The following is a 26,822-nucleotide window of genomic DNA, read 5'->3' as shown; positions in this document are numbered from 1 at the left end:
GTTGAATCTGATGTCTGCTGGCTTTAGAGTATCAAACTTCAGTTTATACTGCCATCTGGTGTTATTATCTGGCTTAGCCTGGGGACTTGTCTCAGCCATCCATAATGCTTTGCGAGAGAGAGGCTCTCAAGGTCAGGATGTGGCCTAAGGAATCGGAATGGCAGCTGCTATTCCGTGCTGTGGAGGCTGCTGTGCAGTGCATGGGGCGTACCAGCTTGGGATGATTTGAAATACTGCAGTGTGGTCATACTTGTTGCGTTGCCTCGTGGGAAGGTGCATAGCTTTGCTTCATAATGAGGTAAATACATGAAGTATTCCGTATGCCATAACATGGTGTGATGAACAACTTGGGAACAGCACTGAAGAACATGCAGGTTTGCCCCAGGAAATGTACCTCCTGCATGTTTTTAGAGACCCCTGTGTTTTGTAGCAATATACAATCCCTGCTATTATTAGATAATGCTGTTACAGACAGTTCTGTCTTGTAAAACATAGAATATAAAGTGCTAATTCTTGCACAGGTGTATAATGAAACGATACCATTTATTCTCTACTGTCCATCTCTACAGCCAACATGTAACAGTATAGCAAAGCCAACCTTCTGCGTGTTCTGAAGTGGATTGACCTAAAATTAATTGCAGGAAACGGAAAAAACACCCACAAAACCCACTCACTGTGTGAAGGCCAGTCTGCTGTCACAGAGGTTGTGTAAGCAGGGTTACTGAGTTTAACAATTCACCGTTTGTACTTGAAACTTGAGATTTTTGAGCTTAATTTGGAAGTTAGAGACCTTTGCTCTGTCTAATGAACACTAGGAGGCACTGCTTGTGCAGTGTTTTAACTACAAGAGTGAACAGTTTTTACTGCGTCTTCCTTTCTGGTTACTGGGATTTAGTATTCACTGTTCCTTGCACACCTGTTTGTTTTGTTTTTAAATATGGTGTGTTTTGTAGATACATTTCCTCTTGTGCGAGGGGAGAAGGCTGCTTTCACCTTCTGTGCCTTTCTGAGAACCAGAATAAAGGTTTTGAATGGGAAGGTTTTCAAATGCATCTGTTATCTGAGCATCTGCAAAATAGAAGGGAATTGAATACATGAAAAGAATGTTAATAATGCTGGGGTGTTGAGAATTCTAATGCAAATGATCCAGCAGTTGGCAGAGACTAGTCTGCTTTCCTTTCTGTTTTGGACAGAAGGATGCATTGTGAGGCTTTTATCCAGAATTAATTCCCACCTAATACTGAAGCTTTTGAATACCAAACTTCTTTCACCTGCATCTGTGTTGCACCAATAGTATCAACTGTTCTTGCGGGGTGGGGGGGGAAAATCACAGGAATACCAGGACACTATATAGATTTCTTGTGCTATTAGATGGACAGCACAAACCTAGAGCTTAAGGGAACAAAGAAATGTGATTACAAGAAAAAAAAAAAAAAAGAGGGCAAATTACCATTTAACTCCAGAGACTCCCTTTTTTATTTCTCCTTTAAATCCTGTGTAGTACAGGAATGCCTTCTGTAAGTGGTCTGATAAGCCAGCCACTACAAAGCAGTGCTTACTTCAAAAGACTTCAGAGCCATGTATAGTAAGAAGACATCCATAAGTTTGATGATCGACCTAACAACCATTTAAATTTTAACTCATAATGAATTAATGGGCATCAGCTGTAATGCAGTAAGGAATGCCCATATTTGCAGTGCATTGTATGAAGGCTTAGAACTTACTTTAGTTAGTGTGTGATCAGATTTTGTTGTAGTAACATAAACATAACTGAATCTTTCAGTTACTTTCTCTTTTGAAAAAATAGCACATAGCATTTCTTGTGTGTATAGACAAGAAAAAATTGCAGTGTAATGCTTTCACTTGGTGACCCTTGGTAGTGACAAGAAAAGGGTTTGGCCATTTTGCTTTGTGTCTTGCCTTTGTGCCTTGCATAATGGTCTCCATATGTCAGTGTGACTGATAATCCATGACAACAAAGAGGAACTGAATGTAGAGGAATCATCTTACTCTATTTCTTTCCTACCACTTGTCACTCTGTTTAAAGGTTGGGCAGCTACACAAGCTTCGAACCAACTTCCTCCATTATTACAATACAGCGTTTACCTTATTTGTTTGACTTGGATATTTCCTGACAAGTAAAGGACCCAGAACAAACAGCACACCCCACTTTCAAGAGTGAACTAGTAGACGAAGTTGAACTTCTAATCTTTCAGTTGTTTGCTTTAGTGATGGGATCCGTAAAGTCGGTAGCTTAGGTAATACAAACAAACCATTTTCCTTGAAATACTGCAATTACTGAGGTAGGGTCTCTCTCCTGTATTCTTGTTACAAATGTTGCAGGCACTGGTGGTTTGCATTCAAGGAGGAGTGTCAGTTGCTTAGATGTCACCAGTCAGGGTGAAGGTATCTAATGGAAAACCAGAGGAATTTTTCCCTAGAGTTCCTGTTAGTCTTTCCACTTGGAATTGCAGAATTAATTTTATCAAGTGTGAAAATCTAGTTCAGCAAAGGTTTAAGTGATGTTTGACTTGGGAAGGATCCTGTAGGACAGGTGAGTTGGCCTGGTCTGCCCATCTAACTAGTGATTGGGCCTGAAATTTGAGAACTAGCGCTGCTGCAGCTTTTTTGCTTTTCCCAGATCTCCTATGAATGGTAAAATGTGGTGTAATAAATAGATCTGTTTTTTTAATTTAATGTTTGTATTAGAGTAACAATATTTGGTAACACACCAGTAATATATGGACTGAGTGCTTCTCAGGCACATGCAGAGAGGCAGGTCCTGAATCAGTGAGATTACAGTCTTGAGGAGATTGAAAAAGAGGGAAGTAGTTGTTTTTATCTTTACTCTGAAGGCGGAAAAACAGACTCTGAGTCACGCAGGGACAGACAGAAGCACCTCCCAAAACCCCAGGTTGTAGTCCAGGCCTTTCTCCATAGTTCTTGTTCTTTTATATCCTGCTGTGAGATAGGAGGTAAGTCCTGGGTGTCTGTTTTCATCTAGAACAAGATTGAATTGCATAACTGTTTACATGGTTTTATTTTCATATGGAGAACAATATGGAAGTGGAAGAGATCTTTTTCTTGGGGTAGTTCTTACTGGTGACAAAGACAAAATCAAGAACTTTGCATTAGCTAAAGTTTTCTCAGGACTGATGACTTCCAGCCCAGGTATAATTCAGATGGCACATATAATTCAAGCCAAATCATTGCTCATTAAGATGAAGACACTTGTCTTCACTGATCAGACTTAGTAAAAAGCCTCCAGTTTTGGATGTTGCTCAACACTGTGCCAGCTCAGTGCTGGTAGGAAATTTCAGGGGCAGTCCAAAGAGGTGTGTTATAAATCAACCCACTGTGAACATGTGCCAGAACAGAAGAGAGTGCCTTTAGCTACAAACTCATCCCAGTCAGTTGTGTCACATGGTTAGCAGGCCATCCAAAGTGTCTTCACATTACTTTTGTTCTGCCATCAAATTTCTCCTTAAACTTCCTTAAGAACATTTTCTACTGAATAATGCTTTAGAAAAAAAAAAAAAGCTAAAATGTCTTCAGAAGCTTTAAGAAATCAGTAATCTCTGTTAACTGGAGCCAGTGTACTTAGAACGAACATGTATGTCTTTTTGTTCTTCTAGTTAACTTTTGTATACAATAACAGTGCTGAAATGTTGACCTTTCACACTCAGAATTTGCAGGTTTCCCCTTTGCAATGCTCTTTACATGTCAGATTCCTCCTACATCTCTCCACTCCCTTTTACCTAAGCTTTCTTTCCTGGCTGCCAACAACTCTCAGGTCTATCCTTGCGTTACCAAAGGCAGTCTGTATTGTCAAGTGGATTGAGTGTGGGGCTACATGCCAGCACTCCTGATTGCTTATCTCAGCTATGGCACAGGTTTGTCAACCCTTGTGCAATTCAATTAATCTAGTTCTCAGACTTTAAAATGAGGATGAAGACATTTACGTAACTATTAGAGATATTTGTAATCAGCCCAAATAGTGAATGCCAAGCTGTGGCGTGCATTTCTCTATACTTATATCAATGGCTTTGTAATTTCACCATTGATAACTGCTTATTTGTCACATTCATACATCACTGTTTTCATCAGAATTTAAACATTTCTGGTGCATTTTTTATTTCTCCTGAGGTTTGAGAGGTAAGAACAACTTTGCCAGAGTGAAGTATGCTATTCTGATCACGTTCTCAGGGAGAGCATGCTCAGAAGTGAAGAAGACTCTTCTATTTCTTGTGACACTTCAGTCTGCATAGAAGGGAAGAGATGTTAGCAATCTCTCTGTTATATCTATCCACATCAGCAAGTAGAGCTATCATGGTTGCTGCTGAACCTGAGCAGCTCGGAGCTGCTGTTGTAATTGTAGCTCTTTTATAAATAGGGTAGGCTCAGCTGATTAGGGCTCTTATCTGATCTTCACTGGTTAATGAGGATAAGTGTTCATCAGGTCTGGAGTTTGTGCCTCTTAAAAATATCGAGCACCTGCATGATGTTACTCTTCTTAGGGGAAGGAAACCTGCCACCTTTTCTGTTAAACATTTCAGTATGTATTTTTGTAGGAAACGGCTCTTGTGGTGCTTTTGTCTTTTCATCTTTATTTGGACAAATTCACCCCCAAAGCCAATTCACTTACTCTTCATTTAGCTTTGGCAGTCACTAATTGGGTATGGGCAGGCATAGGTAACAAAGGCGCTGTGTCTGAGCACGGTTCCTGTGTGGTGGAACATATTCTGCTGCTGCTTTTGAGATAAATGTCTTGACTCTATGGAACTTGGTGCTATATTCCTTCCTAGCACCATGTTCAGTTGTTCCTTTGCAGTTTGAACATGCCTTTTAAGCACCTGGAGACCTTCGAGTCTCCAAGATATTGACTTCATAGAACTGTGTACTGTTTCATCAACTCCTTGCATAGTGGGCCCTTAACATGCTTCAGAGGAGGAGAACATTTGACTCAAAATAGTGTACTTCCTAAAAGGTGCTGTAGGATTTCCCCTTATCTAGCAGCTACTTCCTCTTTTTCAAGTTTGCTTCTTCCTTCACTGACTATCACTTCTTCTGTAACTCCCTGCTTTCCTGGAAACATGCATTCTGTAAAAAAAGGAAGAGAGAAAAATCCCAAATTACCACATTCTCAACGGGTGTGATTTGTTCTTACTTTGTTCTTACAATCTATGTTCCAGTGAGAGATGGGCACCTATGTGCGACCGTGAAGGATTGTTTCTGTGTTGGTGCAAAGTTTGTGACAAAGTTCTGATGATTTCAGGATCGTCAGCTCGGGGCTGACGGAGCTGGTCAGAACAAATACTGCAATCATCACATGCTGCTTTTTGCTTCATTTCTCCCTTGCTGAAAATCATGCTCTGTATCAAGGACAGAACAGAAAATGGTTTCCTGCTTTTCAGGAGCTTCTGTCTCTTGCTGAGTGATTCCAGCATCCAAAGACAACGTGCATTCTTAAGCAGGGATTGTGTCAGAAGGGATCTTTAACCACCAATGTGAGAAACAGAGACGTAAGTGTGTGGCAGCTGAGGTGTGCTGGGTGTGGGTGATGCGTGAGCAGCAGAGGGCTGAGGTGGCAGTGTCTGTGACCTTGGGGCCGAGCCCCACCTGAGGGGAGGCTGCTGGACGAGTCAATGTCGCTCTAATGTCCTTTTTTAGCAGCTATAACTCCAGTTCCACATAACTTCTAGACCTGAAAACTGGAAGTTCTCCCTGCCCCAACTGCGTGGGCTCTGTGCCACGTGAAACACGGCTCGCATTAGGATCTCAGCTAGGTGGTAGAACTGCAACCGTGGACGGCCGAGGCTGTCGAGCCTTGCTCAATGCCGCAGAGTTGATTAAATGTAGTTAATTTAATTAAATGCACGCTGGAAGCCCTCACCGCCCCATACAGCGGCAACGCCGCCCGCCGAGCGCGCATGCGCGGTGCCACTCTCCCTGCGCGCGGGCGCACAGGCCGAGCCCAACCCGCGCGCCGCGCATGCGCGCCGCCCCGCCCCCGGGGCCGACTCTGCTGAGGAGGCGGGGAGAGGACGATGGAGGCGCGCAGGGTCCGCCGGCCCCGCTCAGTGCTCGGGGGCAGCCGTTGCCGCCGCCACCACCGCTACCATCCCCACCGCCGCGGTCGGCGCCTCGGCCTCTGAGGAAGCAGCGGGCGGGAAAGCAGCCGGGCGGGCGGTGAGCGCGGGGCGCTGAGGCGGGCGGGCGGGCGGCCGCGCTGAGGGGAGGGCAGCCCCCGGGGACGGGCGGGCCGCGGCCTCCCGCGGGGCTGCGTGCCGGGGCCGGGCCGCTCGGGAACCGCGATGCCCGCATCCCGCCCGGTCGCCGGCCCCGTTCTCTCTCGGAAAGCCGTCCGCGGGCGATGTGCGTTCGGATAACTCCGAGAAGCCGGCGTTGTGCGAGCGGGGCGAGGTGGGTGCGCCCAGCGGTGAGCGCGAGAGGCGGGGAGGCGGGAATTTCCTGAAGGTAACAGGTGACAGAACGCGGCCGGCGCCTGGAGCCTGAGGAGCGTGTGGGGCTGCGGGGTCCGAAAAGGAAGAGTTAACAGAGTTTGCCCCGGGTGCGAGACACGTGATAGTCATGCTATCTCTTTTTTCTTTTTTTTTTTTTTTTTTTTCTTTTTGGTAGTTTCACTGCTGTTTTGTTGTTTGTTTTTTTTTTTTTCTGCCAGACGCTGAAAAAAGGGAAATGCTGTCTGCTCCATGCAGTGCTGCCTGCTTTCTCTGCCAGGCAGGAGGCTTTGTGCCTCGGAGATGGGCTTGTATGCGTATGAGCTCCATTGGAGTGCTTTCCGAAGTAAAACATCATCATTATTAAACCTTGTCTACAGAATTAGAGCATTAAGCAGAGAGGGGATGGGCAGCAAGGCACAGCCAGTCTGGTGATGCTCCATCTCTAGAGGTGTTCAAGGCCAGATTGGATGGGGCCCTGGGCAGTCTGGTCTAGTATGAAATGTGGAGGTTGGTTGTCCTGCCTGTGGCAGGGAGGTTGGAGATTCATGATCCTCCTGGTCCCTTCCAACCCCAGCCATTCTGTGATTCTGTGGTGTTTGGATGCAGTGTCATCCTTTCCTGCTATCACACAAATGTTGATAATTAGGAGTTTTCAATGGCTGATGCAACGCTAAGAAACTGGCAGAATTGCTGCAGCCTTGGAGCCTTATAAAAGCAGTGTTTGGCTGGGATGAACCCTGTGGTAACCTTCTGCTGTGATGGTTTAGGACCATGCATTTGACAGAGGGGAACTTCACAAAACACTGACCAGCAAAGCTCAACAAAAGGTTTGAAGTTCTTAGTGATTTGCAACCTTATGTTCCTTGTGTAGCTCTTTGGAAGGGCATATTTGTGTGCTATTCCCTGTTATCTAACAGAAGAGAAGATAACGGTTTAAGATGTGTCCGCATAACTCTTGGCCAACAGGATGTGGATTACATCTGAGTGGAGGCTTAGTAAAATTGTTTCAGACTTGTTTTATAACCAGGATTCTTACAGTAGAGCTGGAGTGTAATTCCTTAGCAATAGTCTAAAAGTGCAGTAAAACATCTGGGATGTTCTGCTGTTCTTTCCGCCCATCTAAAGTTGATTTGACAAAACATCTCTGAAGCTGTGGTTTGTGATGGTAATTGTTTGTGGGATGTATGACATAAAAAAGAAACAGCTGGAGACTGAGAGGTGACTCAACTTGCTATTGAGTGTCACAATTTTAAATATCAAAGTGCTAATTCTCAATTTTCTTTTATTCTGGAATGCCGTACTCCTAAATCTTTTCTGTTTTTCTTAATTTGGGGCATGACTGTGAGCAGAGCAGCCTCTTTGCTAGTTTGTTGACTCGTGCGTTGTGTTTTTGGATCCAGTCCTGGGAGTTGGTCGGTGATAGTTTTGTCCTTGTGTCGGATCTGCTTATTTAATGAAGGTCTTATGAGGGGATGTTAATTAAACAGTACGTGGTGTAAGAGGCAGTTTAAAACATTCTGAATTAGAAAGCGTTACATGGGAGGAATATCAAGTTCTTGTGCTGCATGCAGTGGTAGATCTGTGCAATGTCTTACTTCTAGTTTTATTTTCTTTACTGATGGCATCTGTCAGATGAAGATTTTTCAAACAAAGTCATGTGGAAACAGACTTTATTGCTTTTGAAATACATTGTTGTTCTCTGCACCTCTCAATTAAGGATGATATTCTGAAACAGGATGGGTGTACAGCAATTCCACAGTTATTGGAAAAAAAAGTAACTTTGCATGAGCTTCTTTCACAGGTATTGCATTTGCATATACTTTGCTACAAGTATATGGAACTGTATGAGTATCCCTGAGGTAGCTGAGGCTGTATCAGTAAATTTGAGAGGTGTGCTGTAGGGGATTGGCAAGAGATGATGAGAGATTGCTCACTGCTGATTTTCACTCAGTATTTCTGGACCAGCTGAGAAGCTGGCATTGAGAACTAACAAAAGATGTAGTTAAACTTAGCTATTGTGTATCATTATCTAGGTTAATTCTGTGCAGACAGGGTTTCTTTTGGAAACACCAAGTTGCTGATTTTGGTAATAAATAGCAGCTGCAGTGGTTGTTGGTATCATTGGTTTGCTTTCCCCCCCTCTACCAGTTCCAGTGTTTGTTTTTTTTTTTCCTATCCAGATTATTCTTGAGGGGAAGATCTGTGCCACGGATGAGGAATTATCTCCGGCATTTTTGTTGGTTATATCTAAAAAATTGAATGTATTTACTCCTAGGGATTAACTTTGACTCACTATAAACATACTAGTTATGGTTTATATTAGCTAAAAGCATAGTATTCAGGCAAAGACTTACTCAGATCTGTAATTCCTTACTAATCAGCAAGAAAGCAGCGTCTGTGGAAGTCTGGGTATGTAAAGATGCTTGAGAAGCCTGTTTGGTCCCTGTGATATAAATGCACCAAACACAAGAATGATCTGTTTGCCATGATTTCTGCCTATAAAGAATAGTCCTTAGAGTTAAAAGTACAAATTATGGTACTAGATTTTTTGGTAGGTATGTTTGATTGATAGGCCTGAAATGGCAAGTGCATTACAAATGTGAGTGCTACAAACGGATGGTAAATTAGTATCTTAGTAATTTAGTAAATTAATTCATTATTTGACTGGGAAAAGTATTCATTAGAATCCTGGTTGTCTGTGGGGAAAAAATATCAGAAAAGGCTCGTTCATCCCTATATTGAATCTCTGAAATTAAGTAATTAAAATAAAGACTGTGTTGAATGGAGAATTTCCCAAGTCGTGGTCACTGGTGATGCCAAGCAGTGTGTAACCAACAACCAAACACTGATATCTTTACAAGTGCAGGATCTTATCAATTATTACTGGTTGAGTCTAACTGCACTTCTTGATGACCACGTTGTGTCGGGGTAAACCTGATCTGCTGTGAGAGCAAAGCTGTGCTCTGCTGCCATTAGGTGATTATTCTGTCTAATCTAGTAACGAACTGGTACTCCTAATAAATTACTTTTTCTTTTCTTGATGCTTTTGTTGTGTAGGAGTTCAGATACTGTGAAGCACAGTGCTTGTTAAATTGTTGATGTTTCTCATTTTGTGTTAACCTTACAGACGAATATTCTGAGTGTTCTCCATTGCCAAAGTCTATTTTAACAGTTACAGTAACGTCCTGATCTGTTCTGTACATGATGCAGTAAGGAGCTGTTACAGTGTGCTAAACGCTGGTTGAAAAACATCTGCAAATATCTAATGAGCCAATGTTTTTCCCTGGGTTGAAGTAATTTGAGGAACGTACTGTTCCTTTAGGCTTCATCTAAGATAGGATTTGTTCACAGTTTGGTGTTTCTTTATACACTTGAAGTTGCTTTCTATTTTTATTGTGAGAAATCTTCTACTTAGTTCAAATAATGATGCAAACTTAAATAAGGGATTCCTATTTCTTTTGTGGTCACTAAAGTTTTTAGTATTTATGTGTTGCGTTGTGTTGCTTTTTACTCCTGTTCATCATCCTGTCCTTGTGCTGACTATTGTGGAATGAAATATTTTGTGCTTATCACGTTTCATTTTCTTTGGTTTGGACCACCTCTCCACTTTGTCACAAATAGTTTGAGATCTTCAGTGTTGTGCTCTGGTTTGGTTTTATCTCTTCTCAGCTTGGTATTAATCTCATGTCTGTGGAGGACTGAAGTTTATTAAAGTTAAACTGTTCAATTATTTTTTCACTATGACATATATATATTTTTTGTAGCTTGATCTAGGTTTGTTTGTTTGTTTGAGATATGTATTGATTAATAGGAGATTTTATAGACTTCTCTGAATCTTGATTCCTGGCAAATATTTAATGCTCTTCTTCCTCTTTAGTCTTTAGCATGCATACTTTTTCTGGATGTAGCTGGAAATGTGATGGTCTTGAACTCCACAGTTTTACATGAAGACTCTTTTAAATCTAGGAACACTGGAGTTTCAACTCTTGTCTGTTTTTCCTTCCAGTGTCTTGTGATGACCTTGAAGAACTTCTCAAATGCCCAGATCTTGTTGAGAAGTGTCTACCAAAGAGCATCAATTCATGCCTAATAACTCTACTAACTTTGCTAATACTGGGATTTCTCTTCTCTCCCTTACCTGTCTCTTTTCCCCTGATGTTTTTCCACAGGAATTAAATCTTTCCCTCACTGAGGTTCTTTCACTTCCAGTATGGAGATGAATCGGGAGAAACTGTGTACCAGTAAGGCTGATGTGAGCTCAGATTCTGCATATCATTGCTCAGCGTGTCATGATGATGAGGAGTGGAGCAGTACGAGCCGGGGGCGAGCGAAGTCACGAAGCTTGTCTGCTTCACCAGCCCTAGGAAGCACCAAAGAATTCCGGTATGGCTTCTGTTTCTTCCCAATTTCAAGAAAAATGGAAGAAGTTTGGATATCCAGATCTTAGTTTTTGCTTCTGGTTTTATATACCCGTAGTCTTGCTTTTAAGGTAACCTTAAAATGCACTTTAAAATGTTGTTAGTCCAAAAGGAAGTCAGCAAGTTAAAGGCTGAGGCCACACCAAGATCAGACCTGTAATCAAAATGGTACAGCTGTCAAAACTGATATCTGCAGAGCTTACAGTCTCAAAAAATAGCAGAGGCACACCTGCAATTTTTTATTAAATGCTCTAACTGGAGCTGTAGTGCTGTGTATTTAAAGGCTGTGTAAGAATTAGGGTCATATTGTAACATGAGGCAGCACAAATAAGCAGGTGCTTACAAATCTAATCACAACACTGAGAAACGCCCATTTTTTTCGTTGAGCCAAATTCCTGATGTATTCGCAATACTCTTTGTCATGTGGACAACTTGGATAGAACTTTTGATTTAGTGATCTTTGGACCTGTTGTATATGCCAGATGGTGTGCTGTGGTAACAGTGTATCTTGATGGCAGCAGAAGTTAACTTTACTTATACTGTGATCCGGGGTAAGGTTGGAGCATGGGCAGAATCACGAAGGAGTTGCTCAACAGATGAAAATCTCTTCCAGAGTTACTGCTTTGCTGGCAGGACTGCTGTTGCAAGGCAGAGCTTATGTGGGTGAGACCTGAAGATCCCAGGGGAAGCTTTGTGGTGAAAGGAGGTGTAATAAAAGCCTTTCACTCAAGAGATTAATACTTGGGAATACTTGCTTTGCATAAGTTGCTCAGCTGATACGTTGTATTTGGGAAATATTCACAAAGGACTGTACTGTTCTAGTTACTATGTTATGTATCACTGCAAATAGGTAAGTCTTTACATTAAAAGCTTTCTGTGAAATGTCTTTTTCTTGCTCTGCTTAAATCTTCAGATGTGGATATTTGATGCCTCTTTGTAGGATAGGAGTTTAGCTAAACAGGGACATGAAATAAGTACCTCTGTGTAAAGAAGACAAAAAAGGCAGATAGTGGTAGAGGCTTGAGTGGAGCAAAATGTGACAGGTGATGTTACCAGAGTACTGTTTGACTGTCCTAATTTCACATGTAACTTTTCTTAAATAGAGCCTTTGATTTTCCCTTTGCATGTACTGCTACATGTGTTTATCTCTAATAATCTGCATATTTGCTCATATTTCTCTTTTAATATAAATAAGGTAAACTTTTAACATGCTTAAATAATAGTTGTGTCTGGAGAAAATGTTTGAACGTAAGTTAAACAAAACTTTAATGTATTTGTTATGGGACATTAAATAATGTTAATTATCATAATTAAAATCTTACACAAACATGTTTTCTTAGACATGGAAAAAATATTATGACTTTAATCTGTCATCTGTTTTTGATTTTCAGTAGAAATCTGATGTGTGGGATTTTATAGTGCTCCAAGTGAGTCATCAGGCCAGGCTGAGCTACTGCACAATATACACTATAATAGGCAGAGCAGCAATGATTTATTACTAGCAAGGAATAGGTTAATTACCAGTTCCTGTGTTAATTCAATTAAGCACAGGAAAGGCATATTTCCCACTTGATTTTAATGGAATAATTTTAATAGCATTTACTTGTTTCAACATGACGCAATGGGTTTTACTCCCATGTACAGATTTGCTGCAGGAGGAGGGAGGCGGGTAAGGCAGAACAGCTCTGACTTGCTCCACATCATCTCATCCTAGAGCTAGCAGCAGTCCTGTGTTCTGAGTGGAATTTAAGTCTGAGGATAAATGACCCTACAGATCTAATCACTTTAAAGATTAATACTGTATTAATTGTTACTGAATACATGAAAAAATAATGGTTTTTCTCCACGCTCAAAGGAATTGTTTGTTTGTAAAAGATCTGAGGCATTGCGTTTCTAAGGTTCAGTGTTATCTTATCGATTTATATTGTAATTTATTTGATAAACTTTAAGTTTTGTCTTCTCTTTTTCTCTGGCATTTGAGATCTCTTGGACATGAGATCCTGGATGTGTCGTGGTAGTTCTGCTTTGCTTCACCATTAGTGCTAAGACTCGTAGTTCTTGAAAATTACTAGAAAACCAGGCATTTTGTACCTTCCTGTTTGTTCCATCTCTCCCCTGTTGCTGGAGCTTCTAATTTAAGTTCAGTGCTTAAGGAAATTGTTTGTAAAATACTCTGACTACTGCAAAACATGCCCCTTGGCACTCATTACTGGGTGATCAAGGTACACTTCCTTGTTAGCAAGTTGGGATTTCTGATATACGCTGGGAGAGGTAACGTTACTGTGCAATCCAGAAGTGGTATCATAAAAGCAAGGTGTGCTCTCTGTTAACAGCATGCTGCTGCCATTGGCAGTGGCAGGCTGTGTGCTCTACCAGGTTGCTGTGTGGTCTGTTTCTTTATGTGATGGAATTCATGCGTGCCACTAAATGATAGAAGCCAAAAATGCCTGAGCAGTGCTTCATTGCATTGTTTTCTCTTGATTAAAAAAGCGCGTTAATCTCAGGTTGGGATGTTTTTGTACCTTTCAGGGGATTAAATTAACCTCGCAGGCACTCCTCTGCTTAAATGGCTGAGTTTATTACCCTGGTCTTTCTTAATAGTTGACTTCAGTAAATTGGGTCAGTAGCAATTGATTTTTGTTTGCAAATTTCTGTGCTACCTTAAATGTATAGACAAAATATTTTTGGTTATTAAAAAAATGTTATTTCTGTTTTTTTTTCATCTCACATAGCATTTTTCCTTTTTGCAGTAGTGAGACCTTGAACATAGTTTGGGTTTGTTTTTTTTTTAATTTGGAATTTATCTACGGTTTTTTTTGTGTCCCTGAGAGGCTGACATACTGTTCTGGTCTGTAATGTCAAGGAGATTTGTGACTAAACAGAAACTTTGACATGTTTGACATGAATTCACAGAACCACAGATCTGAGGCTGTGGTCTTACTTTGTGCACAGTTTAAATGGATACAAGAAAAATACATACCTGGTACTGTGCTTGGATTTAGTGTGTGCTCACCTCAGGAGGGCTTGAACTATGAGTGTGGCTTCAGTTATAAAATCTCTGTCAAGGAGGGAGGTACAGGAGTTAAAATTTAGCTTTGAAATGTCTGAGCTAATGTGTATAAAATTATATTGGCTAGTCACCCACAAATAGAAGTTTAAGAAATGGACTTTGTCCTTCATTGCCTAACGTAGCTCTTTCAAAGATGTTTGGTTTGGTTTTGGTGCTTGGGGAGCTAATTATACCTAGCTTGCCATCACCTTTATTTCTTTCTTAACTTCTGATGTTCAGGAGGACACGCTCCTTGCATGGACCATGCCCAGTGACCACGTTTGGACCAAAGGCCTGTATGCTGCAAAATCCTAAAACGATTATGTAAGTACTTGTCAAGTGACTGATATTATGCTTATTCCACGTGAAAGAAGATAAGCTTGCTTTCCTACTACTCGTCCCAACTCAGTGTTGTTGTGCTGGGATCTGTATTGCAAAAATTGACTCGCAGTTTAGATCACACTTGTTGCCTTAATCTGCATGCTGAAAAATGTAGTATGGGCTTAAATGTCACTCTTGTTTCCTTTTCCCAAAGGGCTGATAGGATATAATCATTATTTCTCTGTATGGTTTTATAGTAGTTTTGCCAGTTGGAATACTTCTCACAGGGCAACTGACATCAATCAGTAGAATGAATACCCTTTTAACGTTATTAATTCATGCGATGTTCTGATGATTCACTATCTAGACTAATGGAGTTTTTTCTCAGCACAACGGATCTATTTTAAGAAAAAAAATGAACCATTTTGTATTTAAAATAAATAGAACAGAGCATGCAAATACTTTTAAGTACTGGGGTTTTGTTTAAATGTATTTTGCATAATCTGCAGTTCCTAAATTGTGGTCAACAATGGCAACGATAATAAAGCCTTTCCAACACAGCTGACAGTAAATTCCATGTATCAAACTCCCATATAGCAATCTAATTATGATGCTGAGAAGCTGCTGGTATCATTTTCTTTATTCCATAAAGAAAATTGTTTCTCGGGTACAGAGGGACAGAAATTATTGTGGAAAATGTGAAAAAAGGTAGAGGAATTGCTGTGTGCACTGTGCAGTTTCATCCAAGGAAAGCTTTCTGTTTGAATGAATGGTTTGAATTTTAGTATTTCATCTATGATGCTTTCAGTGTATGAATATGAAGGCAAGTTATTTTTAGTCTCTGCTGGTAAATTTATTGTGAAAATAAGGCTTTTTTCAGCAGATACACAAACAGTTCTGTCCTTTTGTAAAGTTCTGTTTTATTGATTTACCTTTCAGTTAAACTTACGGTATTTGAATTAAGTATTTCTTCGCTTCAATCTTTACCTAAATTGTAGTGATTTTCCTCAAAACACATCAATGGTAACGTAATGTTTCCTACAGAGGTGTGGCAGAAATCTTGCAGTACATGGGATCTGAACTTCCTTCTTTCTGTCTCTTCTGAAGTTTGCGACTTTGTATACAGTAGTTCACCTGCAAACCCAGCCTGCATTACATGTTTACCCACCTGATTGTGCTGTATATGCTCCTCCCTGTGGGCTGAGCCAGCTTTGCACCATATAATGATAGTGTCAAGATCAGTTGAGCACAGAGGCTGTAGGCGATACTAAACACACTGCTTGCCAGGGAAAAGACTGTGCAGTGTGCAGAATAGCTGTGGAGGTAGGGGCACCCTCAGGTCGTCAAAGGAAAGGACTATTTGAAAACCAAGTTATAAATTACTGTTTTTACAACTTTAAAGGTTTTGTTTGTTTGTTTTGTGGCTTCTAAAAACAGCCGTATCCTTTTTGGTTGTTCTTTTTCCTTTTCTACAGTCACTAGTAATATTAAACTCTTTTTACTGGAGGGAAATATAACAGAAGATCTTTTTGTGTATGGGCATCAGTTAATCAGGGTCTCTTTAAGTCACAGTGTTGAAAACTCTGCTGTCTGAAGGCTGTGTTTTCTGAAGTGAGTTTTCTAAATGTGAAGCCTCAACTTTTTATTGTGACTGTTGGAAAGATTTAGCTGGATGGGATTATTTTTTTTTTTTTTTTTTAAGTAGAAGTTTCTTAAGAATTGGTAAAAGCCTCAGCACAGCCTGGTTTTTTGGAGCTGTTGCATTTGCCTGACTTCTGGAAACGAACATGAAGGTCTTAAAGCATGTTATGAATAATTTTTCAATTAGAGCTGCATGGAATTGGTGAGTACAGCTAAAGTAGGCAGATTGTCTTTTTGGTTTGAAGAAAATCTGTTAGTTCCGGGCTCGTTAGGTGAAAAGCAATGCTGCAATCTTTAGTTCTCTGCCAGCTTTTACAAAGCAGCCTGATTGTGCTGAAATGTATTTTTGGGGTGGTTTCTATGCACGTGCTTTTTGCCTTTGAGCAGTATTTAAATTTGAGGAATTTGATCTTATAAAATAGATTTTTTTTTCAACAAAATTATGCTAGTCTATAGTTTCTGCTCTATGCAGAATGTGAACATTTTTCATAAAAGTAAAATGAGCAGGTTATTCCATCTCCGTTATCATCATCTGTTTTACATTAACTCTTGAAGTACTAAATCCAAATCTCTAAATTTGGCTGTTCAGCATGGATACTAATCTACTTTGCTTTACGGATTACATCTGCGCCTTATGGAAAAGGATGAGATGTTCATTGTATGCAAAATACAGCAGTAAAATTGTGTAGGTCAGCAGCAGATCCAAATGAAGAAGCAGAATACATCTGTGTGTTCCTAAATCAATGGTGTGTGTTACAGAGCAGCATGAAGTTAATGAGCTTTTATGATAGGAAGTATAAGAGTTGCTACAGACTTCCTAGAGTAGAGATTATGTACAGGTTGTTGTAGCTGTTGAGGCTTCCCTTGAGGATTTAGTACACATATCTGTGTCTTAATTATTGAAATATTTGCCCTTTTCTGGTGATACTGTAGTTTTGAATTAATTCTTATTAGAAAAATGTGTTCCTGTATCTACAGACTTCAGGCTGTACTGAGAAAACTGTGACTGTATACTGAAATCAGTGAAATCTTAGTGGAGGAAAGTATTTATTGGTTTCATGAGGGGAGAAGGCATCATTACAATTATATCCTTCTCTCTATTGTCTCAGCAGTGTGTGTGATAAGATGTATGTTCTTACCTGGCTAAAATGATGTCAAAGCAAAAGGTAGTAACAAATTTTTTGAAAATCTACGGGCACTGCAGTACATCTCTGCCCCTTCTTTCAGTTACTCAGTGCTTTTAGTCCTCTGTGTTTCCTTTATAGTGACATCTTCTGATTTAAAAGATGATGTTTTTAACCTAACAATCCTGAAGATTCGTGTTACGCTGTGTTCTCTTCTCTAGGCACATTCAGGATCCAGCAAGCCAGCGGTTGACATGGAACAAACCTCCCAAGAGTGTCCTTGTTATTAAAAAAATACGTGATGCCAGTCTGCTGCAGCCTTTTAAAGAGCTCTGTGTGTATCTTACCGAGGTAACAGAATGTAAATTCAGGTTTTTTTTAACCATGATGAGAAATCTTGCATCTAAATTATTTTCAGTTACTGATTCTGTTAAACGTGAAATCCATAGAATTGCATAGTGCAAACAAATCATTAGCACAAACTTTATTGTACTGGAAGTATTAAAACTTGTTTCAGAGGAACAGTACTTGGAGGGAAAATCAAAACTGTTTCCTTCATAATTGTGTTCAGATCTGAATTGTAAGACATAGGACAGAAAATTTAATACTTAGAGCCTCGAGTAAACAGAAGTGTTTACTGTATCACGTAATTCCTGTTTCCAGAGCTGATTTTTATTCATCAGGTGGCCTATGTATGCTGCACATTTCTGGCTAGGATTAAACCACATGTTGTATATTAAGAATAATAGTAAAAAAAGCCCTGCAACCTGAAGATGCAGATCAATAAAAATAATATCTGTTTTTTATTTGTGTTTTTGACTGATTCAAATTATGGAGGGAATCCAATACTTCGATATTTCAGTGGTTGTTAACAAGCTCATCTTACCTCCTCTTAGGAGAACAACATGATAGTGTACGTAGAAAAAAAAGTATTGGAAGACCCTGCTATTGCAAATGATGATAATTTTGGACCAGTGAAGAAGAAATTTTGTACCTTTCGAGAAGGTATGGTAACGAATTCTTGAAAAGAAAGTTGAGGCATAGCATTTATTTGTCTTAGTATCTCCTTGGTATTGGATCAAGGTTGTGAAACCAGTCTGTCCCTTGCAAACTGTTGTTACATCTTACTTGTAGTTTTTTCACGTTTGTGAGTGAATGCTGGTATGATGCACGTATCTTGCATCAGGAATTTGACCTTTGATAAAACATAATTCAGAACTTGTCTTTAAATATTTCTTCCAGATTATGATGATATCTCCAATCAAATAGACTTTATCATATGCCTGGGAGGAGATGGGACCTTGCTTTATGCTTCTTCGCTCTTCCAGGTTGGTTTTTTTTTAGAAAGAGGCTTAAAGGACTCTTTTCTTTTTAAAAATATTTGAAGATAATTTTTTCTGTTATTATCAAGGACTGCATTTGTCCTTCATTGTTGATTCCTTTTTTAAATCAAGCATGTTTTACCCTATACCTGCTGAAAATAGTGTGTATATGAGCTGCTTAATTTAATTATGACATTTGTTTTTATTATGAACTTTTATTGAAGTTACATTAATAGTCAAAGTACTTACAGGCAATTAGTTGAAGTATGAATTGCTTTTATTCAGTAGCTTTTAAATTCTTTTCTTTATTGATAGGGTAGTGTACCTCCAGTTATGGCTTTTCATCTGGGATCCCTTGGATTTCTTACTCCATTTAATTTTGAGAATTTTCAGTCCCAAGTCACTCAGGTTATAGAAGGTAAATTTAAGGAGACAAGGTGTGGTGTTTCTTTTTGTTACATTTTCTGTAGCTTTTTCTGAGACTGGTTAATTTTCTTAACCAACTCATTTAGGTAGTCCCATAGTCACAAGCAACTTACACTTAACTAACAAAAGCATTGTGTTGACCCGTTCAATTTCTACTCTCTGTGCTATTTTGTAAAGAAAAATGGATAAGAAATAACTTTGTCCTATGTGGAGTAAGCAAATAACAGAAGATAGCTGTGATGTGTTTGGTAGTTTGTTCCTCTAAGCAGTGCAGTGCTTGAAGAGTGAAAAGTCAGGCATCACTTGAAACAATTGAAGAAATATTTTGTTTCTTCGATAGGAGATGGATTTAAATTCAAGTAAATTTCTGAAAGATATATAAAATTCTAACATTGCTGGAATGTTTTCTTTTAATATGTGTTCGTAATGCAGTTATTTTCTTTAAGCTAAGCCTCTGTCTCAGTGAGGATCACATGAGCTTAAGTGTTTTCTAATCTTGATGATATCCACGTGAAACTTAAATATTCTTTTAATATTGTAAGGAAAGAGAGGAAGATTCAGATTTGACTTGATTTTTGCTCATGAATACTGAAAATCTGTTTTGAGCTTTACCTAGGTTCTCTTGTGAATGATACTGGGAACATTGCACAGGGAATAGGTGGAAGGTATTTCGTACAGATTGGTAGTCATTACCATTTTATTTACTATAGTAGCATATCATTCTTGTGTACGTTCTCCTGTATTTCAATTCTAGGCAATGCAGCTCTTGTTCTGCGAAGCAGGCTGAAAGTGAAAGTGGTAAAAGAGCACAGAGAGAAGCTGACAGTACAAAATGGCATAGAAGAAAATGGAGTAGTGCCTACAAATATAGAGAAAGAAGTGGGCAAGCAAATTATGCAATATCAGGTCAGTGTTCCAAAAAAAATCCAACCAACCAACAAACAAACAAACCCTAATATATGCTTTGTAATTTGCTCTATATGTGTTTTGTTATCACGTCAGCATTGTCATTACATTAGCCCAGTAGTGTGGGAGAGATATATACCATATTTATGTAGTACACAATATGTGCACTAAGTAATGAAAAAATGATGCACCTCATTACTTCCTGCAGCCATAAATGCTAATATTGTCATTTCCTATATTGATATTTTACTTCTACTTTGTAAATCAATATGTAGCTCTGAAATAGGATGCCTTAAAGGCTTTATAAGCAGAAAGGAAAACCCCACACATTGCTAGTAACAATTTTCTGGTAATACCTCTTAATTCTTAACATTCCATAGTTAGATAAATAAAAATCCTTCAACTGACAACAAAATTTGGCAGGTACTAAATCAGGGTGAATTTTTCCAAGGTCTGGAAAGCATGTTTCTGCTCATCATTTAATCCATTCCCAAGTCAACAGTGGTGATATTCGATGTTATGGCAGGTCCTAAATGAAGTTGTGGTGGATCGTGGTCCTTCTTCTTACCTTTCCAATGTAGATGTCTTTCTAGATGGACACCTGATAACAACAGTGCAAGGAGATGGTGAGTTTGCTTCTTGAGTTAAACTGCTTCTCACTTCATTTGGAGACTGCTGTAAGTACTAGTGAATGCTGTTTTTTCCACATGGAAACTAAATCTCAAGCTTGAGTTCACTGGTGACAGAAAACACGAGGTTGCAAAGAATAGGTAAAGTCTTGCATTATGGAATGCATAAGTTATCAAGGAAGCATTCAGTGTTGTAAACTTTCTGTTTATGGACTCACGAAGGCAAGTGGCAGCTTCTTTGGGTATAATGTGTTAGATGAAAGAACAAGAAATAGCTCAGAAGATATCTGGAATTTGTTGAATGACTAAAATCTTCTAAGAGAGATAATACAGAAGTTCATCTTAAAAGTTCTTAACCTGTAATTCTTACAGACAAATGGATGTTTCTGTTACAAAAAAAGTGTAACCTGAGTTTTAGAAATTTGTGCAATTTATGTGAGCTCATAGGACAAATGTACCAGGCCGAGATTAGAAGAGTTGCTGATTTGTGTGCTTCACAGAAGAGCTGTAGGTTAATACAAGCTGATGTGGTCTGTGCTTCATTTTCATTAACAGTTGTGTTTCTTAGATTTTTTTTCCAAAATAACAGCACTGGTTCTAATGTTAAACTAAGTGAATTTTTTGCTTCTTTCTCAGGAGTCATTGTCTCCACACCGACCGGTAGCACTGCATACGCAGCTGCTGCAGGAGCTTCTATGATTCATCCAAATGTTCCTGCAATAATGATCACCCCAATCTGCCCTCACTCATTGTCTTTCAGACCTATTGTTGTTCCTGCTGGAGTGGAACTCAAGGTTAGCTTTTATTAGTTCTCTTTTCAAATTAAAAACTTCAAATTAAAGCCTGTAAAACCTGAATATGGAATTGACTTAATGTAAATTCTATACTCAGAAAGATAGATTTGGAAACTGAAGTTCAGTTTCTCTCTTTCAGATTATGCTCTCCCCAGATGCCAGGAATACAGCATGGGTTTCATTTGATGGAAGGAAGAGACAGGAAATATGCCATGGAGACAGGTAAGATCTTTCTAGATTGTAGCATTTCTTTAGAAGTGCAAGAAGTACTGATTCATGCACTTCTCTCATTCTGCTTTGACTGTCCTAAGGGTTGTTGGCAGTGAAGAAACAAACTTTTATAAAGTCTAATGTCTCTTACAGCACAAAACTGTGCTGTTTAATTTCTTATGGTTTTTTAGATCTTTTAAAGCAAATGAATTAGTAAGACTAAAGCATGTAAACATTGAATACTTGGCAAGGAGGATGGACATCTTCAGAAATTTCTGTAAATTTGTCTAGAAGGTCTTAGCTTAAGACGTAAACTAGCAAGTGTTGGTATAAGCTTTGAATGATGCCATATGGTTTAAACCATGTTAACTTAGTGAATGGCGGTGGCCACTTGCAGTTCTATTAATCTTGAGTGAGCAGAATGCAGTTTTTATGTAAAAAATATGGTGACTCATTGCAAAGGGAGGTGTGGCCTCTGTGACATGAGAGGTTGACTTGCTGTTTGGGATTTTTTTTTTTTCTTCCTGGTTGACATTGTCTTGAATTGATTGAAAGATCTGTAGAATAGATCAAGAGACTGACGGGGCTTCAAGCATCACATTTGGCATTTGGTCCTTTGTTAGAAGCAAGACTTCTTAGTCATGTTGCATATTGCTGAAACTTGAAATTTCAAGCCAAGACGGTGGCTTAAATCTTCCCTTGCCCCATTGCTGATGGGGCACATTGCTGTGTGAAGGCCATGCAGGATGTTGTGGAGTGGGCTCTCACTGTATCAAAAAGCTATTGTCCACACTGTTGTTTTATTGCTTGTTTACACTCTGTTTAGTTGTGCATGTAAACTTGGTTTCTGAGTTCACCCAGTTTGCTGAACGTAGCACTATGTTGGTCAGTGAATAAGAGAGAGAGAGAGAGAGAGAGAGAGAGATTAAAATGCTGTTTGTTGCCATTGACTGACCTGAGGTATTCCTGTGTTGTTGCAGTATTAGCATCACTACCTCTTGCTATCCCCTTCCTTCGATCTGTTTCCGAGATCCTGTGAGCGACTGGTTTGAAAGCTTGGCTGAGTGTTTACACTGGAATGTTCGGAAGAAGCAAAATAACTTTGCTGTTGAAGAAGAAGAATTTTGAGTGTCTACATCTAATGACTCATGGGAATGGAAAGTGGCAGTATCCCTTCTATATGGTTGATATGTTCTGTTTTATAAGTTTTTGCTAACAGGTGTGGTTGCCATCTCAGACACATATCCAGTGATATACTTTATATCAGTCTGATCTGCTGATGGTTGGAAATTTATTTTGCTACTTCCTATCCAGCAGGAATAGAATGGAAGAAGTGAGGTTATGATTGCTGTAATCCAGTTTGAATTTTCTTTAAACGAGCAGTTGGAAAATGGGTTATTTCTGATTGGTATTGACTGCATCTGTAGATTTGATTGTAACATATAACTTACCACTAACGTGGTAGGCTGTATGTAGATATGTAATAGAAAAATGGCAGTAGGAAAGAGGCATTAAAATAGTCTGTTTACTTTGGTATGTATGTAATTCCATTTGTTAAGAATTCTATGCACATGAAGGCTCTACAGAAATTGACTTTAAAAAAGAAGTGCTTTACTTTTTTATCTGACTTAAGTACAACTTGCCCAGAACACCTCTCCATCAAAACAGTGCTTAACATACTTTCTTCTGACTTGCAAGTGTGACAAAAACTGTGAATAAGGAACACCTATCAGGAATGTTTTTATTAATAGACGAAGCTAGAAAAAAAAAGATTTATATAAGATAGATATCTATCTTGTGTCCAAGAAGAATGTTTTTTGAGTAGATGGAACTAGGGAAAAGAACTCCACACATTTATATATATAAATAACACATGTGCAAACACATGCATACGCACAGTACCCATTTGTCTGAACAGTGTTTGACCCTTTGCTGTCATCACTGTGTAAATATCCGCCAACGAACAGCATGGACAAGCATTTAGCTTGGGCTGAGTTGATTATTTCAGTCATCTTCACTTTTCTTGCTGAGCTTGTTTGTAGCTCTGCAGTTCCTGTTGGTGGGAAACATTAGCGTGCTTATTTTTGTTTGATGCTCTGGAACAAATGGGACATTAGGGACTGTATAATAATAGTGATAAAAAATAAAATAATAGTCAAAAAAGCTCCAGATATTCGAGAGGAATCTGGAATACTGTATTGCCTAGTGCCACTATTGTCTTGAAGACGACAGTGTCCTGTACTAGGCCCTGGATGCCCTCAAATTCCACAGGTATTTTCCAATTCTGGGTGCTGAGTAATACAGTAAGGGATACTGCATTGGTAGGCTGATAAATGGGAGGACACATTCCCAGCAGAGTAACAATGGTGCCTTCAGCACACTCAAGATATTCTAAGTCTCGTATGTACTTTTTTAAGATGCTTTCAAATGTTTCTAACTTCTCTATGTACATATTTTATTGTATGTGCTTTTATGAAAAAGAACAACAACAACCTAGTTTGGGGAAAAAAAAAAAAAAAAAGAAGGGTTTGTACTGTAATTTAACTGAAAAAATCAAACCCAAGGATAATGTTTACATTTATGTTCTCTGTGGTGCAGTCTCATGGTCACACTATCCAAACTTCAGCATTTTTGCATTGTTGCTGCATTGGCCATTAAAGGAATGGACGTGATCAGTTGAATTTAAGCCTATGTCATTGTACTGTGGAAGGGGTAATTTCTAACTGAACAAGGTGGGATTTCCTTGAAAGTGGAGCGAGAAGCAATGATAACTTTTCATGATTGTTTTATGTTGTACACGTGGTCCAAAGTGGTAGTGGGAAATGTATTAATTCCCAAACTCTGCCTAACGTGCTGTGCTCTGATGGTTCAAATAGTGTCTCTTTATGTTTTGGATGCTGCCCTAGTCTGTCTAACTTTATTAATTGAGGTGAGAGCACTTTTCCATAAAAGAGGAGCAAACTCTTAGTTAATGAGAAAAATCACAATGAAATGGTGTTAATATAAATTCAGTTTGTAAATTTTGTAGAATAGAATATTGGTTTACTTTGATCTAAACAGAAAAATTTTGTGATAACTTGGAGAATGTCAAGAATAGCTTTTGACATTTATCTTTCACTTGAATCTGCAGTAATTGTTTTATCACTGTTTTGATGCTGCTTACGGGTTTTCTAGGTGGGGTATTCAGTTATTAAATAGCTGTTTACTTTTTGAGCTGTGGAATCATCAAACTTTTTGCTTTGAAACTATTCTTTTATTTAATCATGCAATAACTGAGAGGAGGAACAGGGTATAGTGGCTATAAAAATGTATTGTTTAATGAAAAATGAGCAGGATACCAGGCACACGAGGAAGGTGGAAATCATTTTGTAAAGGTGAGGTAAAATTAATGAGCCTTATCTATCTTATTTTTTTGTAAAGATAAAACTATATTCAGCACTTTTTATTTATGCTTTTATAATAGTAAAGCTTTCATTGATTAAACTGCAGAACTTTAATTTGTAGAGTGCACGTTCATGAAATGTAAACAAAACTTAGCTAACTACTTTCTCTAAATTAGATCTGCTGGAGTTGTCCTTAAATTTATCACGTACTGCAATTGAATTACTGGCTTTGAGGCTTCTGCAGTTTTGCTTATACAACTTTTCCTGCTTGGTAACGATGTTACTTGGATCACTGCTCAGCCTAGTAGAGCTACAGTCACTGACCACAGGAAAGTAAGTCATGAGATGGCTTTAGTCTTTTGCTTTTTCTTCAGGAAAACACCTTTGATTATAATTACGCTAGCTTCATATAAAAACACAAAAGAAATTGTGTTAATATGTTACAAATTATCTAACTGTACAAAGTCCCTTTTCAAGGCCCTTAATCTGCAAACCAGCAATTTGCAAGCAGGCTAGTAAAGTTTGATCAGCACTCGAGGATTTTGCATTATTTAACTGCTTCAAGTGTGGGTATTGTGTTCTAACTACATCTGAATGTGATTAAAGCTCTAATGCAGACTTGGTAATATTGGCAATAAAAGTAGCTTACTGAATTTGTTTAAACTGTGCTAGTAAAACAAAGTTTTGCTGATTATGAATGGTATTTCTAATATAAGGGTTGGAAATATCACTGTACCTATAAACCCTTTCCAGACTACATAGGGCCAAAATGGAAGCTTGGAAATTGATGTGTTTAAAAAAACAACAACAACAGCAACAAAACAAAGTCACTCTCTATTAGACTTTAAGAAGCTATTAAAAACCAATGTAGTACAGTGTAAAGCAGAGTGTACTTAATTTTTAAGAGGAAAAATTCTGTTACATATTGTTAATGCTTTGAAACTTGTTTTAAATATTGCTGAAAACAAATATTTTTCAATCCTTTCAATAAAATCTTTTTGTAAAGTTGAATTTGTTTAAGAGCATTTTGACTTTTGAGAATAATAAATTAGGTATACACAATTACTTCCTTGGAAGACAAATATTCAGTGTGGGGTTTTGATGCATTGTCTCATGGGACAGTAGCTTTTGTTTTCTAGAAATGCATGTAAGGCTGCTGTGATTGTGTATGTCTGATGCAAGTCTTTTCCCAAAAGTTTCAAAATAAAAGCTCCTGGATTTGTTGTGCAAGTTTAAAAATAATAACAAAAAAAATCTTCCTTACAGCTAATTGGGCTTCATTAACTAGTTTTATGAAGGTCCAAAAGGAGAAAAGTGAGTGAGGAAATAGACATGGGTGATAATCTGAGATAATCTCAGATATTTGGATATATAGTAAACTTAAGAGTGAAATTGTAGTTTAAATGCCCATTCTATCCTCTCCTTTGCATGCTGTGATCAAGTTCCAGACACTTTTTCCATAAAACTTACGGCTAACAATTATGATTAAATGTCCTTTCAAGATTTTATAATGTAATCTGTAACCTATTCCAACAATTGATGCACGCCAAATCATTGAAAAATGTGTGGAGATATCATATGCAGGTAAATATAGCAGCTTTTAAATGGAATTTATTTGCTACTTGAGGTGCTTTAGCAAGAGTTTTCCATCTTATGCTTGGCTAGCTACAAGCTCTTCCAGTCCATAGCCAAAAAGATAACCCAGCATTTGTGTGACAGTGACACTCTATTGCCTATGCAGGAGGCAAGAAAACATTAGTGCCATTATTTTGCTATGAGGACAAAAAAAAGCATGGTACAAGCCTACTTTTTTTCAGGTAATTTTGGCCAAGTAAAGGCCTACTGCAAAAAATAAGTATTCCCTTATTGCTACTGCTCTGGGCAAGACCTGCTGCATGCTGGCTTATTTTAGAAAAGTACTGAATATGCTTAATTGTTTTCCTCCATTTCAGCAACAATACATAGTCACATTTGGACTTGTGGAATGAAGTCACAGTCATCAGCTGGTACTCTCGTGCTTTCTCTTGAAAGTGCCAGCTGTATGCAGCCTGACCATAGACGATTAACCTCTTCATGTCTCCATTGTGCTGCCTATAAAATGTATTTTTTGTCAGTATTTTTCCCATCCTTGTCTC

The 26,822-nt window shown here is 38.8% G+C and overlaps 1 protein-coding gene across 1 annotated transcript; it reads left to right on the top strand.

Annotated features, from left to right (window-relative positions):
- The first annotated feature begins 5,999 nt into the window (after positions 1-5,999).
- NADK (NAD kinase) lies at positions 6,000-25,694 on the top strand. The gene is made up of 12 exons (XM_031613457.2): positions 6,000-6,189; positions 10,674-10,847; positions 14,172-14,255; positions 17,239-17,368; positions 17,914-18,022; positions 18,260-18,345; positions 18,655-18,757; positions 19,520-19,671; positions 20,198-20,297; positions 20,937-21,094; positions 21,234-21,316; positions 22,285-25,694. Exons 2-12 carry the CDS (start codon positions 10,675-10,677, stop codon positions 22,430-22,432), a joined length of 1,326 nt encoding a protein of 441 aa, XP_031469317.1. The 5' UTR covers positions 6,000-6,189; position 10,674; the 3' UTR covers positions 22,433-25,694.
- Positions 25,695-26,822: the final 1,128 nt, after the last annotated feature.

This window comes from Phasianus colchicus, chromosome 22, assembly GCF_987193195.1.
Source record: "Phasianus colchicus chromosome 22, bPhaCol1.hap1.1, whole genome shotgun sequence".
Classification (NCBI taxonomy): domain Eukaryota; kingdom Metazoa; phylum Chordata; class Aves; order Galliformes; family Phasianidae; genus Phasianus; species Phasianus colchicus.
Note: the sequence above shows the minus strand (reverse complement) of the source record. Positions and strands in the feature narration are given on the sequence as shown.